The sequence below is a fragment of the Clinocottus analis genome, unplaced genomic scaffold, assembly GCF_023055335.1.
Source record: "Clinocottus analis isolate CAN_PGR_092001 unplaced genomic scaffold, fCliAna1.0.p SCAF_7, whole genome shotgun sequence".
NCBI classification, from domain to species: Eukaryota; Metazoa; Chordata; class Actinopteri; order Perciformes; family Cottidae; genus Clinocottus; species Clinocottus analis.
In genome coordinates this window covers 15,218,848-15,231,608 of record NW_027176229.1, presented here as the reverse complement: position 1 = coordinate 15,231,608, position 12,761 = coordinate 15,218,848, and the positions used below count along the sequence as shown (strand labels likewise).

The 12,761-nt window shown below is 40.3% G+C and overlaps 1 protein-coding gene across 1 annotated transcript in view; it reads right to left on the bottom strand.

Annotated features, from left to right (window-relative positions):
• The window catches only part of LOC137805169 (single-stranded DNA-binding protein 2), a 46,575-nt gene that overhangs the window by 14,136 nt on the left and 19,678 nt on the right, over positions 1–12,761 (bottom strand). The window contains exons 2-4 of the mRNA XM_068604970.1: positions 11,860–11,932; positions 7,762–7,823; positions 7,336–7,420 (exon numbers count right to left, since the gene is read on the bottom strand). Coding sequence (XP_068461071.1) covers positions 7,336–7,420; positions 7,762–7,823; positions 11,860–11,932 — 220 coding nt within the window. The remainder of the gene's footprint in view (positions 1–7,335; positions 7,421–7,761; positions 7,824–11,859; positions 11,933–12,761) is intronic.

Genomic DNA, 12,761 nt, shown 5'->3' with positions numbered 1-12,761 from the left:
CCGTGGCCCACAGCTCTGTGAGAGCTTGCTCTCATTCTTACACCTTCTTGTCTCCCCCTGCCCCCAGTTAACCTCTCCCCTCCTCTCTGCTCCATGCCCTGGTCTTCGCCCCTGCCCGCTGCAGAGCAGCAAAGCGTGCATATGTCAACATGGCATTAACACTCCACCTCGTTCATGTCCAAACACGCGTGTGACATGACTCAGCGTAACGCGGTGGCGGAAAACACGCTCCTCTGAGACCAGAGGGCTGCGCGCAACAGGCCAGTGAAAGAGGAAGGAAGATGATAAGAGAACACAAATGCAGAAGGACAGAGAACAGGGACAGAGAGATAGGCAGAGGGGAATAAAAAGAGAGAAAGGAACAGCTGATGGAAAAGAGAGAGGATGCAGCAGAGGAGAGAGGGACAAGCGGGGGAGGGAAAAATGAAAGAAACTGAATAAGAGGTTGTATTGTTTCTTAAAGAAATACAGAGAAGTATCACATAAGCACAAAGTAAGTGTTGAACGCTGAAATGTCCCTTTTTATTTGAATTCAAACTGCTGGTTACAACCATTTCACTATCTGCTCAACATATGGAAATGCCCGTTCTTTTTCTCCCTGTACTCCCTCTACACTCCGCTCTCTCTGCATTGCCATGGCAATGATGTTACAGTGAGTCACCTCCACGTCCCCCTCCTCCTCAACACTGCCAAGAACGAACATGGGAGCATGTGAGAGAGAGAGACATAAACCGAGAGGGGAAGAGGGAGAGAGACAGAGGAGGAGAAAGGGCTCAGTTTCCCTGGAAACAGACTGGGGGTCTCCCTAGCCCCTATTGGTTCTCAACTGGTTGCTTGTTACCCACAATGCTTGACGCCAACACACTCTGTTTCTAGGTCTCTGTCTCTTCACATGCAGAAAAACACACAGGTTCCCGGAATGCAAGTTTGCACTTCATGCCGCTGATTCAAGCTGTTCATTGTCAGGTTTTCTTTATGCTAATAATCAGATAATGAAACATCCGCCCCCAACAGGATTTTACCGTGTCTTGTTGTGTGATTATTGAAGGAAGGACTGAATGTGGAGCTGCTGTTCTGAACAGATGTGATACTTTGCAGCATGTTTCGTAATATTTTCTGATAAATTACGGTGAAGTAAAACAATTCCAAGTAAAATTGTGAAATAGTTTAGGGACCAACAATCAGTTTATAATTGGTTCCAACAAGATATAAAACATATCTTCAAAAGGTTTGATGCAGCTGGTGGTAATTGCAACAATATGCAACGAAAGCTTGAAAAACAAGTCGAAGATGCTTCGGTTGAGAAAAGTTCTGCTGAAATTTGAATTGGTGGAGCTTGTTGGGAGGCAGCCCTTTAAGAGAAGATTTCAGGGGAAAACAGTCCAACAGTCAAAAATGTAGCTGGAAGGTGCATTGTTAAGGCGAAATAGGGATTTTATTAAGAGTGTCTCTGAGCAGGAAATAACAGTGATTTGAACCATTTTCAAGCATTCGTTCATTTGTACTATTTCTTGTCAAAGTGTTTTGAGGCATAAAGACATGTAGATCAGACCTCTTAGATAATTAGATCATTGCAACATAATCTTGAGTCTATAGTAGACATTTTGGCCTGTTGATGGCACAAAAAGAAAAGTCCCTGAAGTGTCCAATCATTATATTTGGAGTGAGCATTTAGTCTGAAAATGTTGACTCGACTTGCCATTCGTGCAGTGCTAGAGAGGAATTAAACAATAATGACTTAACATTACAGCATTTTCCATTGCAATGTTCTGAAGGTTGCAGAACATCAGTACCTACAGAGCAGCGAATGAGGGGTAAAGACCCATTTCATGAATAGAAGCCAATATTCAACCAAGTAGAGTTGAAAGCTGAAAACATGTCCTTGAGTGTGTGTCCAGTAGAGTGTCCTTCTGTTTAATGGAAGAGCACACATTCATATTGTACAGTACATACGTCACACTACACACACTACACACAGGATCCGTTTTCAGTTCAGTTCGCTGCACCTTCCTTTCAGCGCAGTACTTAGGCACTTGTTTTCCCAGAGTGCATCAGGACGTAGATGAATTACACAGTCATGTTTGGTACTACATATTTACAAATGTGTGTATCCTTAAGCTGTACAATCAAGACAGAATGTGTGTGCTGCTGTTAAATTGAGCGGAGTGAATACATTTACATGCATGAATGTAAGATCTGGCAGCGTGAGACAGAGCATTTTTTATCAAAGGGGGTTGCTGTTGCTGCTGCCTCTTGATCTCTTCTTCCCCTCTAAGTATTGTGTGCCTGCTATGACCCACAGCGATGCCCCACAACGATACCAGGCTCTCCTTGCTTTGAACGCTCACCTGCACACAGCTGGCTACAGTCAGCGAGGTGCCGTGACACTAGCTTTTATTGCAATTTTAGCCAACGTGCCAAAGGTCTCCATTCCAGGGGTCACGGCAGAAATAAGATAAGTTATATAAGCAGAAGCTGCTCACAACTTACAATATGGCCTGAAGATGTGAGCGGTCACAGCAGAAGCAGTTCATCAGTCTATTAGTCAGTCGACAGAAAATGTATCCACAACTAACTTGATGATTGATTATTCACTTCAGGAGATAGCATATACATGTCACACACTCCTCTTCCTCCTTCTTAGTTTCTCAGGTACTTTCTTGTATGTTCTGGTAAATTGTATATTTGCGAGGTTTAGACTGTTGGTCAGACAACTCAATATATTTGAAGATATCAGTTTGTTAAAAATGTAAAAAAAACAAACAACAACAACATATGTGTCTATTGCTTTTCACTTTTTCTGACATTGTTTTAATTAAATAATTAATAATAAAATCAAAATAGAGATTAATAGTTAAGGAAAACAATTGTTAGTCAAAGTAAAAATGTGGTTAAAAATCTAAATCAAGACCAAATTTGTCTCTCTGCTTATTACTTTTTTTAAATGTAATAACCTTCTTTGCCTGTCGCCCATGTTCCCCAATGTGTCTACTATGACTGAATATCATCGATACTCTTGTTTTAGGGGTTTTCCTCTGTGAGAATCCATCACTTATTTACATTTATGAGACCATAAGCTAAAAGTCCCAACAGTGTATTAATAGATATAGAATTACAAAACAAAAGAATAACCACCTACATTTCCATTCACAATAATCCCTTTTTCTTCTTTTTTTATTTTTCATTCTCTACAAAAACCCATGATACATCCGGGAGGACTCATTTTTCAACCGACTAGCTTCAGTTAATAAGCACATTCTTATCTGGAGGCTGCACAGCACAGCCGGTACGTGTTGGACACTGATAATCTCCTGAAATAAGGAGTGAGATATTTTTCTGAACGGAGTTTTTTTCATCAGTTCTTCCAAACTCCCCAAATTTTTCTAACTCATCAGTTCTTCTATCACCAGTCTGCTTCTCTCTAGACTGTCTCTTCCAGAGTTTGCAAAAATAATTTCAACAGTGTAATTGTATAATTATTCTGCAAACTTAAAGTCACTTAACACAATTTGTATGGTGGTGTTTGAATATCAATTAAATGGACAATTGTTCAGTACAGCAAACATTTAAAATGGTCTAAATTGTTGTAATATGAAGACATGCTGCTTATTTGCTTCATAGTGTGTCCATAAAGCCGGCTCAATTCTCTCTAGTTTCACTTTAATTTGCCCTTATTATGTTAAAGTTAAAAGAAATTAGATATTTTTTAGATATATTAGATCAGAAAAAAGTGTGGTGTCAGTAGTGAAAGCATTTAGTTCAAAACACAATAATATTTCTCTCCATTTACTAACTATCATAAGACTGTATTATAATTGTGGAAGAGTCTTATACTTGCTTATAATAACCAGCAGGGGGTGACTGCTCTGGTTTGCGAAAATAAGTCTGATTGCATAGAAGTCTATGAGATATGACCCTACATGTCACTTGATTTATTACCTCAGTGAACACTGTGAACAGTGTATGATCTCAGTCGCTAGTCTTTCATTTAGCAAGATGTTCAATTCATGAATAATTGTCCAATTTAGAGTAAAATAGACGATAAAGCAAGGTATGCTTTCGGGCGTGGCTACCTTGTGATTGACAGCTCGCTATCACAGCGTTGTCTGGCCTCGGAGTTGTCCGTGTTATATTCTGAAATATTCTTAGTTCAGAAAAGTGTTTTTGGTTGCCTAAAAAAAGTCTGAGTTAGCATTTGGTTGTGTCACCTTTGGTTGCAAACAGCCAAGAGGACGACGACTAAAATGTCCAATTCCAAGATGTCCAAATGGCAGTCCAGAAACCCAATGATCGACGTCACGCCGACTACACACACTTCTTGTATACGTCTATGATGTATGTGTATATGCCATGTACAATGTTACAGCCACATGACAGCTGTTAACTTTCAAACCCTCAACAACATAGAAGCCTGAATGACCCTCATGCGTTGATGTCTTATTCTTGAGAAACAGAAAAGCAACAGCAACTGACTTTTGACTCTAATAAGGCAATTTCCAGGCCAAGCATACACATTTAAAAATAACATGGCCCTTTGCAAATGGAAACTGCTCATTTAGTGTCAAGAACACAATTTACAAAGCACTTAACAGAACTCTAAACAGCCTTTCTGATGTCTGAAAAACCTTGTCTGAGGATGGAAATCAATAACATTTCATCTCTCTTCCCTTTGTTCATCAGTCATTTCTGTCTTTCCCTTTTATCAGTACATCATTGGATTAATGCCCTAAAAGACAATCATCACACACTCAAATCCGGTGGTTTGATAGGTGATATATATATATATATATATATATATATATATATATATATATATATATATATATATATATATATATATATATATATATATATATATATATATATATATTATAGACTACACAATCAAATGCAAAACTTCATCCATATGTAAACAGACAGAACAGAAAATATGTTTTCCTTAAAATCAGATTTATCCAAAGCCAATTTTATCTACATTAGGTAGTTCAAACAGAGATAATTGTGCAAATCAAGTCAAAAGCCTTGTAACAATTCCATCAATTATCGTAGGAAAGGGACCCAAAGATGATGTGAATGAGCTCCTACATCGCCCCAGTATTAATTAGGACCTCACTCAGTAATTAGCTATCTGAAAATAATTATCATCAAAATGTCTGATTAAAATCTCAGTCAGTCTCAAAGTAGGGAGACTGGAAGAGAGACACCAGCATGAAATGAAGGTGTGCTAGCTCCTTCTTTCAACAACGGCCACCGCGGTTGTCCCCTCATTTTGTTTTAATTGAGCGACAGATACGTGGGTCGTACCTCTGATTGGATCTGAGAAGCAGCGCAGCACTGGAGCAGTTGATTGAAAGTGACCTTGGTCTAATTACAATTGGTCTAATTATAATTCTCTGATTACATCCCTGCAGGAAATGTAAGAACACAATGTTGCTTGTGGCCTCTGTCTGATATTAAGGTGAAGATTCAGAATGATTCCTGAATATAACTGATTCTGACTTCTTTTTTAAAAAAAATCATTTTCAACACAATTAGATTACAAATACTATGAATGTGTTGTGCTTTTTGGTGGTGAGAAGAAATTAATTAATTCATCTATAAAAAGAGGGGTCTGTCTTTGGCCCTCTTTTTTGACTGACTGTCGCTCCCTATTCATTTCATGTTTCCCTGTTTTTCTCCTCTTTTCTCCTCTCCTCCCTGGCTGTCTCCGAGGGCTGAGGTCGTGCTGCCCTCCAGCTCCCTTTCTCGGAGCCAGGATGACATCATCACATAGCTGCCCCGTCCTTGGAGTGCCTATTCATCATCCTGATCATCATCGCCGGCATCAGCAGCTTCACCTGCGTATGAGATCACATTTACACAAGCACATACACCTACTGCGAGAAGATAAAAGAGAAGAGAGCCCCCACCAGTTCTGCCGGGTTGCAAGACGAAAGGAAAGACGGAGACAACCACAGAGAGGAGGGGAGAGGAGAGGAGAGGAGAGGAGGGACAATCCTGCTGGGGTAAGCAGAAACCCCTGACCTGTGCACTTCCAACAATACATCTCAATAAACTACAGTACAGACAAATGTGATGAGTCAGGCTACAGAGGGAAAACAACAGCATAAAAAGAAAGAGCAAGAAGACCCCTCCACACCTCCCATCCCCCTTCATCTCGTAACTTCCCGCGAGGAGAGAAGCACTTCCTCTCTCTTAGTCACCAGCAAATCTAAAACTTCAAGCGCTCTGGCACTGCTCGCCGTATTCCGGTTACTGGATTCTGCATGACTGAAAAACACATTTCCTTGATGTGCGGGAATTACAGCAGTGAAGTGGAGCCACACTGAGAAAACACAGCAATAAACAATGTTTCCACCACACGGGCCACTGTCTGCATGCCCAGTCTGCTCGTCAGCGTAATGTGTTCACAATACTTCAGCCGGATATGTGTGCGTTTGTGCGGGTGCAACAAAGAGCTGCAGTGCTCTGGAAGATTACAGCAGGTACTGCAAACCTTAAGCAGTATGTTCTCTGCAATCATTTATCACTTTCAACCTCACAACACGCATGTCATTAAACACCACTTCAGATGAAAGAATCCCAACAAAATAAAAACATTTTACGAGGTTGTGAAGACAAGTTGCAGCCATATGAGAGCCCAACAGTGTTACGTATGATGAAGGTTGGCCTTCCAGCCTCAGTTTTAATTTGTGCTTGTCAAACATATCACCTTCATGAATTTAAAAGAGCAGCAGCAACCCACTCCTTGACATTGCCATCATCCATGTAATGTTTTGCATGATCTTCAGTATTAAGCAATAATATTTCAAAGTGTGTTGGGTAAAAAAAACACTAGGAAGTAGGGAGGGACACTGAAGTGAGGTATAAAGCATTTAACACATTTCTCTAACAATTTTAACAATATTGTCAAATATAGAAAAAAGGCATCATGATTTAAACAGTGTATGTCCATATACAGACAAAATATAGAATCACGGAAAATGGTCTTTTTTTATTTCAGAAACAGGTTTTGTATCAGAATGTACATTTGTAAAATGTGCTTTTATTTCACAATGTAATTTTTGTCCCAAAAAACTATTTTGTCATACTGCTTCTTATTATCAAAGTCTTTGTCAGTCAATCAAGAATAAACAGACAAATGTAACTTCACTAATTTAGAACAAAACAACTCATATTTGGATTATTTATTATGCATCTTATTAAAGGACTATATTTTCTATATTTTTGGGGGTTTCAGAATAAAACGCATCTCTCATCACAGATCCCCACGTTAAACTGAGAAGGCCATTGAGCCAGGAAGGAGCAAGGAGAGCTAAATCAGCACAGACTCACATAGTCATGGAAGGCCTTGGCCTCACTGGAGTGTTCACACGAGTCTCTTCTCTCTGGAGCCGCACAGTACAGGTCCCAGAAGACACTGCAACACACAGAGAGAAGCGTGATGCCAAAACAAAAATATTAAAGTTTGATTGATAAAGAATAATAGTCTATTTTAGAGGCAGGTAATCCAACATCGAAGCAATGAGTGTGACTCTATTATGATCATCGGAATAGACAACTGCAGGCAAATGCATTACAATTTGCAAACAACAACTTGAAGAAGAGCTTTTGGGAACAATTAATGAGATAAAGATGAATTAAAACAGGAGGAGAAGAAGGGGAAAATGATCATTTTTTTGTAATTAATAACGTTGTGGAATGAAGAGAAACAGCATGAGGAGTAATGTAACTTGAATCATTAGACATAAAAACACTCACCACCACCATGAGTGGAGGAACCCCGGAGGTTCTCCTAATGTGATGTTCTTTTCCCATCGGATCTAGACAGAGAGAGAGACAGAGAGAGAGAGAGAGAGAGAGAGAGAGAGAGAGAGAGAGAGAGAGATTCAGAGAAAGAGAGAGAAAGAGCGAGAGAGAGAGAGAGAGATGTTTCAGAAACATATTAAGTACAAAACCATGCCCAACATCTAAATTACCTGCTTTACAAGGTTATAGAGGGTGCAGCGAGGGAATTCTTATAACACATGCCATTATGTAATTAGATTATGATTCTCATGCCATGGAATCATAAGTGGATAAGTGAGTATATGTGCCTAAAAGCCTGTATATTCACAAGTCTGTGAACATGTGTGTGTGTGTGTGTGTGTGTGTGTGTGTGTGTGTGTGTGTGTGTGTGTGTGTGTGTGTGTGTGTGTGTGTCAGGGGATGTGCAGACTCTGAGGTCAGAAACATGTACCAGCCTGAGGAGCTCAATCAAACCTTTGTATAACCCACACAGCCTCCTTCTTTCTAGCTTTCCTTATAACTGCTTCTTTTTTTATGTGTTTCTTCTTTCTTCTTTCTCCTTCTCTGTCCATTACCTCATGTCCATCGTACTTTCTTCTTTCGGTGTGTCTAAGTCATAGTATTTATAGTTATAGTTGTAGTGAATGGCCAGACTCTTTAGTCGGGCAAAAGGCGTCTGGGCATGAGCGTGCATAGGTGAGGACAATGTTTCCACATTCATGGTGTTGCACCAGTTTTTGTACATGTGACGAGCTTGAGTGAAAAGTTAAAATATTGACTTCCTTTCCCTCCTGATATACCCCAGCGTTACTTGCATTCATTCATAATTTTGTGGGGTAACAAGGTAAGGTAAAAAAGAAATAAAAATGCCCCTCCATTGTGTAACAAAGAGTGGGTGAAGTCCTAGATTCAGTCAGTGTTGCCGATTTGGCTGGTTTCCATCCACTTGGGGGTACTTAGTGCGGGAAAATATAACATTTGGCTGGGAGATCAAATCTAGGATGCTTATGTCAATGTTGGGCAAAGTCTTGATCAATTATCTACAAGTTATTTTATGGTCAGAAACACTTCAGTAAACCTCTTAGTGTCCACATAATCATAATATTGACTCATTTAATCTGAGAAATATTTAAAATAATTGGTTGGCATGAGTTGTATTCAGTGTCATCGTTGACATTGGCGTGGCAATTTGTGTATTTTGTTGTCTAAATGCACTATTTATTGTTGGTTATGTGATGCAGATATGAAGGTTTGTAAGTTTATGATGTGTTCTTCCACTGTGCATGTAATGGATTCACAGTTTTTCGACAAGTTTATGATTCTGGCTGTTTATTGCATTGGGCGGGATTTTAATTGTGATTAGCTGGCAGTCTGATCTGGTAACAGATCAGCGTTTATGGTAACAATAGCAGCTCTGTTTACAACAAAAGGGAAAATGCAAACAATAAAGCATTCATCTAACTGCTGTCTGGTTTCAGTGCTGTATGTAAGCTAATCATCTACACAAGTCGAGACCACCTCGAGAAGCTAACATTAGCTTAATAGCTAACTAGCTATCGCTGATAGAATCTGCGAGCGATAATTGACATCTCAGTCAGCAACATTTAATGACTGCTGGCTCGAAATGAGAAGCTACTTTTGCCTTTCAGACACACAAAGCAAAGTACTGTCTTCTGTCACTACAGTTAACTAATGATTTAAATACCAAAATAAGGTAGTGTGGAAACATATTGAAATCTGCCTGAAATTAAGGACCTATTGCTACAAACTCAATTTAATAAATAATAATAAACAATATATTGTGAGTGGTAAATCTGCCATCGTTATTATGGGTTCTAATAAAAGATGTGGGGGAGAAAACACTTGAATCATTTTGACACCTTAACACCTCGGTCAAGGTTAGTGACTAACATGAGCGCTGACATCACTCACAGAAGTGATGATTTATGTTTGCAGACAATGTCACCTGATGTACAGATACAAAGAAAGACATGCACACACACACACACACACGTGCACGCACACAGCAGCTGTGGGCAGCAGTCAGGCATCTCCTATCAGACTATGACATTATTGTTTAGTCTACCTCTCTTCTCTATAAACAGAGGTACATTACTCTGACTTTTAAAGAGATCTTAAGATCACCTTCTTAATTTTCTTCACTGAAATGTTTTACATGGGTAAAAGATTGAGACTATTCTACAAACTGCTCTATGAACAGAGGCTAAAAAAAAACAGGAACAACTGAATCCCTTTAAATCAGATCGTCCTGACCTCAGCTGCAGATCAGACACAGTAACTTTTAGAAGGAATGTCTTGCTTTGAAGTTTTTGGGGAAGCGGGGGTCAGGAACTGCCTCTGTGTTTATCCCACATGCTTTCAGTCCACGTTCGCCATTCTAGTGAAGCCACTGGTTAACTTAAGACATTATAGGCAGCCAGTGGTGGTTTCCATACACAACATGACAAATAAGGATCTACTTCCCTCATAATTGCTCAAATGGTACAAAAGATGCAGAATGAGCATGCCATCCTCCGTTTCTCAGGTTTCAATAGCTGTATCTCAGCCAAAACACGGTTGCAGACAGTTCAGGTCAGGACACTCTGTAGTGTGTTACTTGTATTCCCCCTTTCATCTGGAAAGCGTAGAAGAAAATAGCATTGACTGGACCCGCATATCCTGTCTTCTTGTGGTTTGCACTCCCGGGAGGTTTGTTCATTTACCTTCACTATGCTACAGTCACATGCCTTTTAGCGTGATTACTGGCAGATGTAGACAGTGTGTTGCAGGGGCTGCTCTTATTTCACTGAGAACGGAGATTTAGGAAAGCCACAGCTTTACAGTTGACCTTTTTATCCAGATAAATAAACCTCAAATACATTTTACTTGAACCTGTTTATTCTTGCTGTCGTTTTGTTCCTCCTTGTGTATTATGTTAGAGTTTAAGTGTATTTTTTTTTTGTTATTGTTTGAGCTATCAATTTAGTTGGACAGAGTTGCATGTTTTCTTGTTGCCTGTGGTTCTGAGCTACGCGATTTAGTCTTTACGTTTAGGTATTCGTCTTCATCTTACTGGGCTCTTGTTTCCTGAGCCTGCGGATACATTGTAAGCAGATGTGGGTGATAAAAAGATACCAGGCCCTTAAAACCATGTTTTACTCTACCCCACTGCCCCAGCAAGAGCTACATTAGGTGATGTTAGGTGATGTTTACGCTATGTGTGTGTGCGTGCCCATGAATACACACCCATGTGTACTGTATACAAGAGGACGTGTTTATACTTGTAGCACTCTTAGCTAATGCGTTTCTACACTTGAATGTGCCACCGCCTATCGCTTTCATCTAACACTTCTCCCGAAGAAGGAGCGAGTGATATGTCAGAGAGGAAACGGTGTCGAAGAGACAAAGCATTGTGTGTGCACATATGCACGAACACACACCAAGTCAGATTGATGAGAATTGGTGCCAGTTGATGATGTAACCTTTTCCATCCCCTTCTCTTTGTTCTCCTCTTCCTCTGGCCGCTGTACAACCAGCCCCCAGCCTCTGTCTCCTACATTGTAATTTACCGTCATTTACGCCGAAGTACCACAATCAGCTGACCTCATTTTCACCCCATCACCTTTTTACCTCTGCAGAATTAAAGTGAGGACAAGCTCTCTGATCAGGAAGAGTAGTGGAGGGCTAGATCGAGTAGAGAGCCGAGAGATCACAGAGAGAAAGTGGAGAAATCAGAGAGGTCGAGAATGAGATAGAAGGAGATTGACTGAGACGGCGCTGCTGAGCAGATGGGTGAATGATGCCAGTCGAAGACGTCAGCTTCAGGCTGAGCTTCGTAACTTTCCCTGTACTGCAGCTCCAGTCCCACGAAACAACACACAAATGTTTAAAAGCCTGTCTGCTGCTACTAACCTGTTGACTCAGCACTGTAAGGCCAGACTAATTTAATTTGCCGCTACACTCACTGGACACATTGTATTAGGGTCAGGCCACATATCAGAGGGAACACATGAAGTCTATGGGCTGTACTCTCTGACAGACACAAATACATACAGCATCTTTGTGACTCACCTCTGAGAGGAAGGTTTGCGCTGACTTCTGTGCTCCGACATGCAGCAGGTACTCGTAAACGTACAGGGCTAACCTGCACGTAAAGATAAAGAACACAGTGGGAAGAAATGGGTCAGTGTATTAATCAAGATCCAAACAGTCAACAATAGATGCAAGGTAAATACAAAGCAGGTAAAGAATACGGATTAACTTTACATATCCCTAATTTTGAGCTTTTATAAGTTTCAAGTTCTAATTTTGGGGCTCAGAAAATCACTTTGTGAAGCTTTCAACTCCATATTTAAGATGAATTCCTATTTAAGTGGGAGTTTCTCCAAGGATTTTCTTAAAATAAAGATGAAGGAGCCTTCGCATGGATACAAATCGCAAAGCAGCTGCAGAAACCATGTGATGTGTGAGTAACAGTCCGTTACAAATCTCATGAGAAACAGAAAGACACACACCAGTTTAGGAGCACTAATCATCTCCCAAATGCCAAGCAATAGTCAGGACAACCTTTTAAGATATTTGAAATTCACCCAACTTCATGCTAAATCTAAAACCCACCTGTTTGAAGAACAAACAGCGAGTTGATAAGAGCACACTTGGTGCGATCGCACTGTAAAACACCTCAGCCTCGTGCCTCAGGCTCTCCACAGCCTTCCTCCCATGGCTTTGATCACAGTTAGAACTAATTACAGGCTTGATTTGTTAATCAATTCTCCTCCTAGTGTGTCTATGCTGGTACTAACAGCAACTTAGGGACGAGGGGAGAGAGATGATCTGCTGGGTCAATAAAACAAGATAAACATTGATCCATAGGAGATCAATAGCAGATCACGCTAACTCCGAACAGCACCCTGTAGATTTGGACAGCAGTCTGGTGTAACAACATGCAGTCATTTTGCATGAATAATAACGTT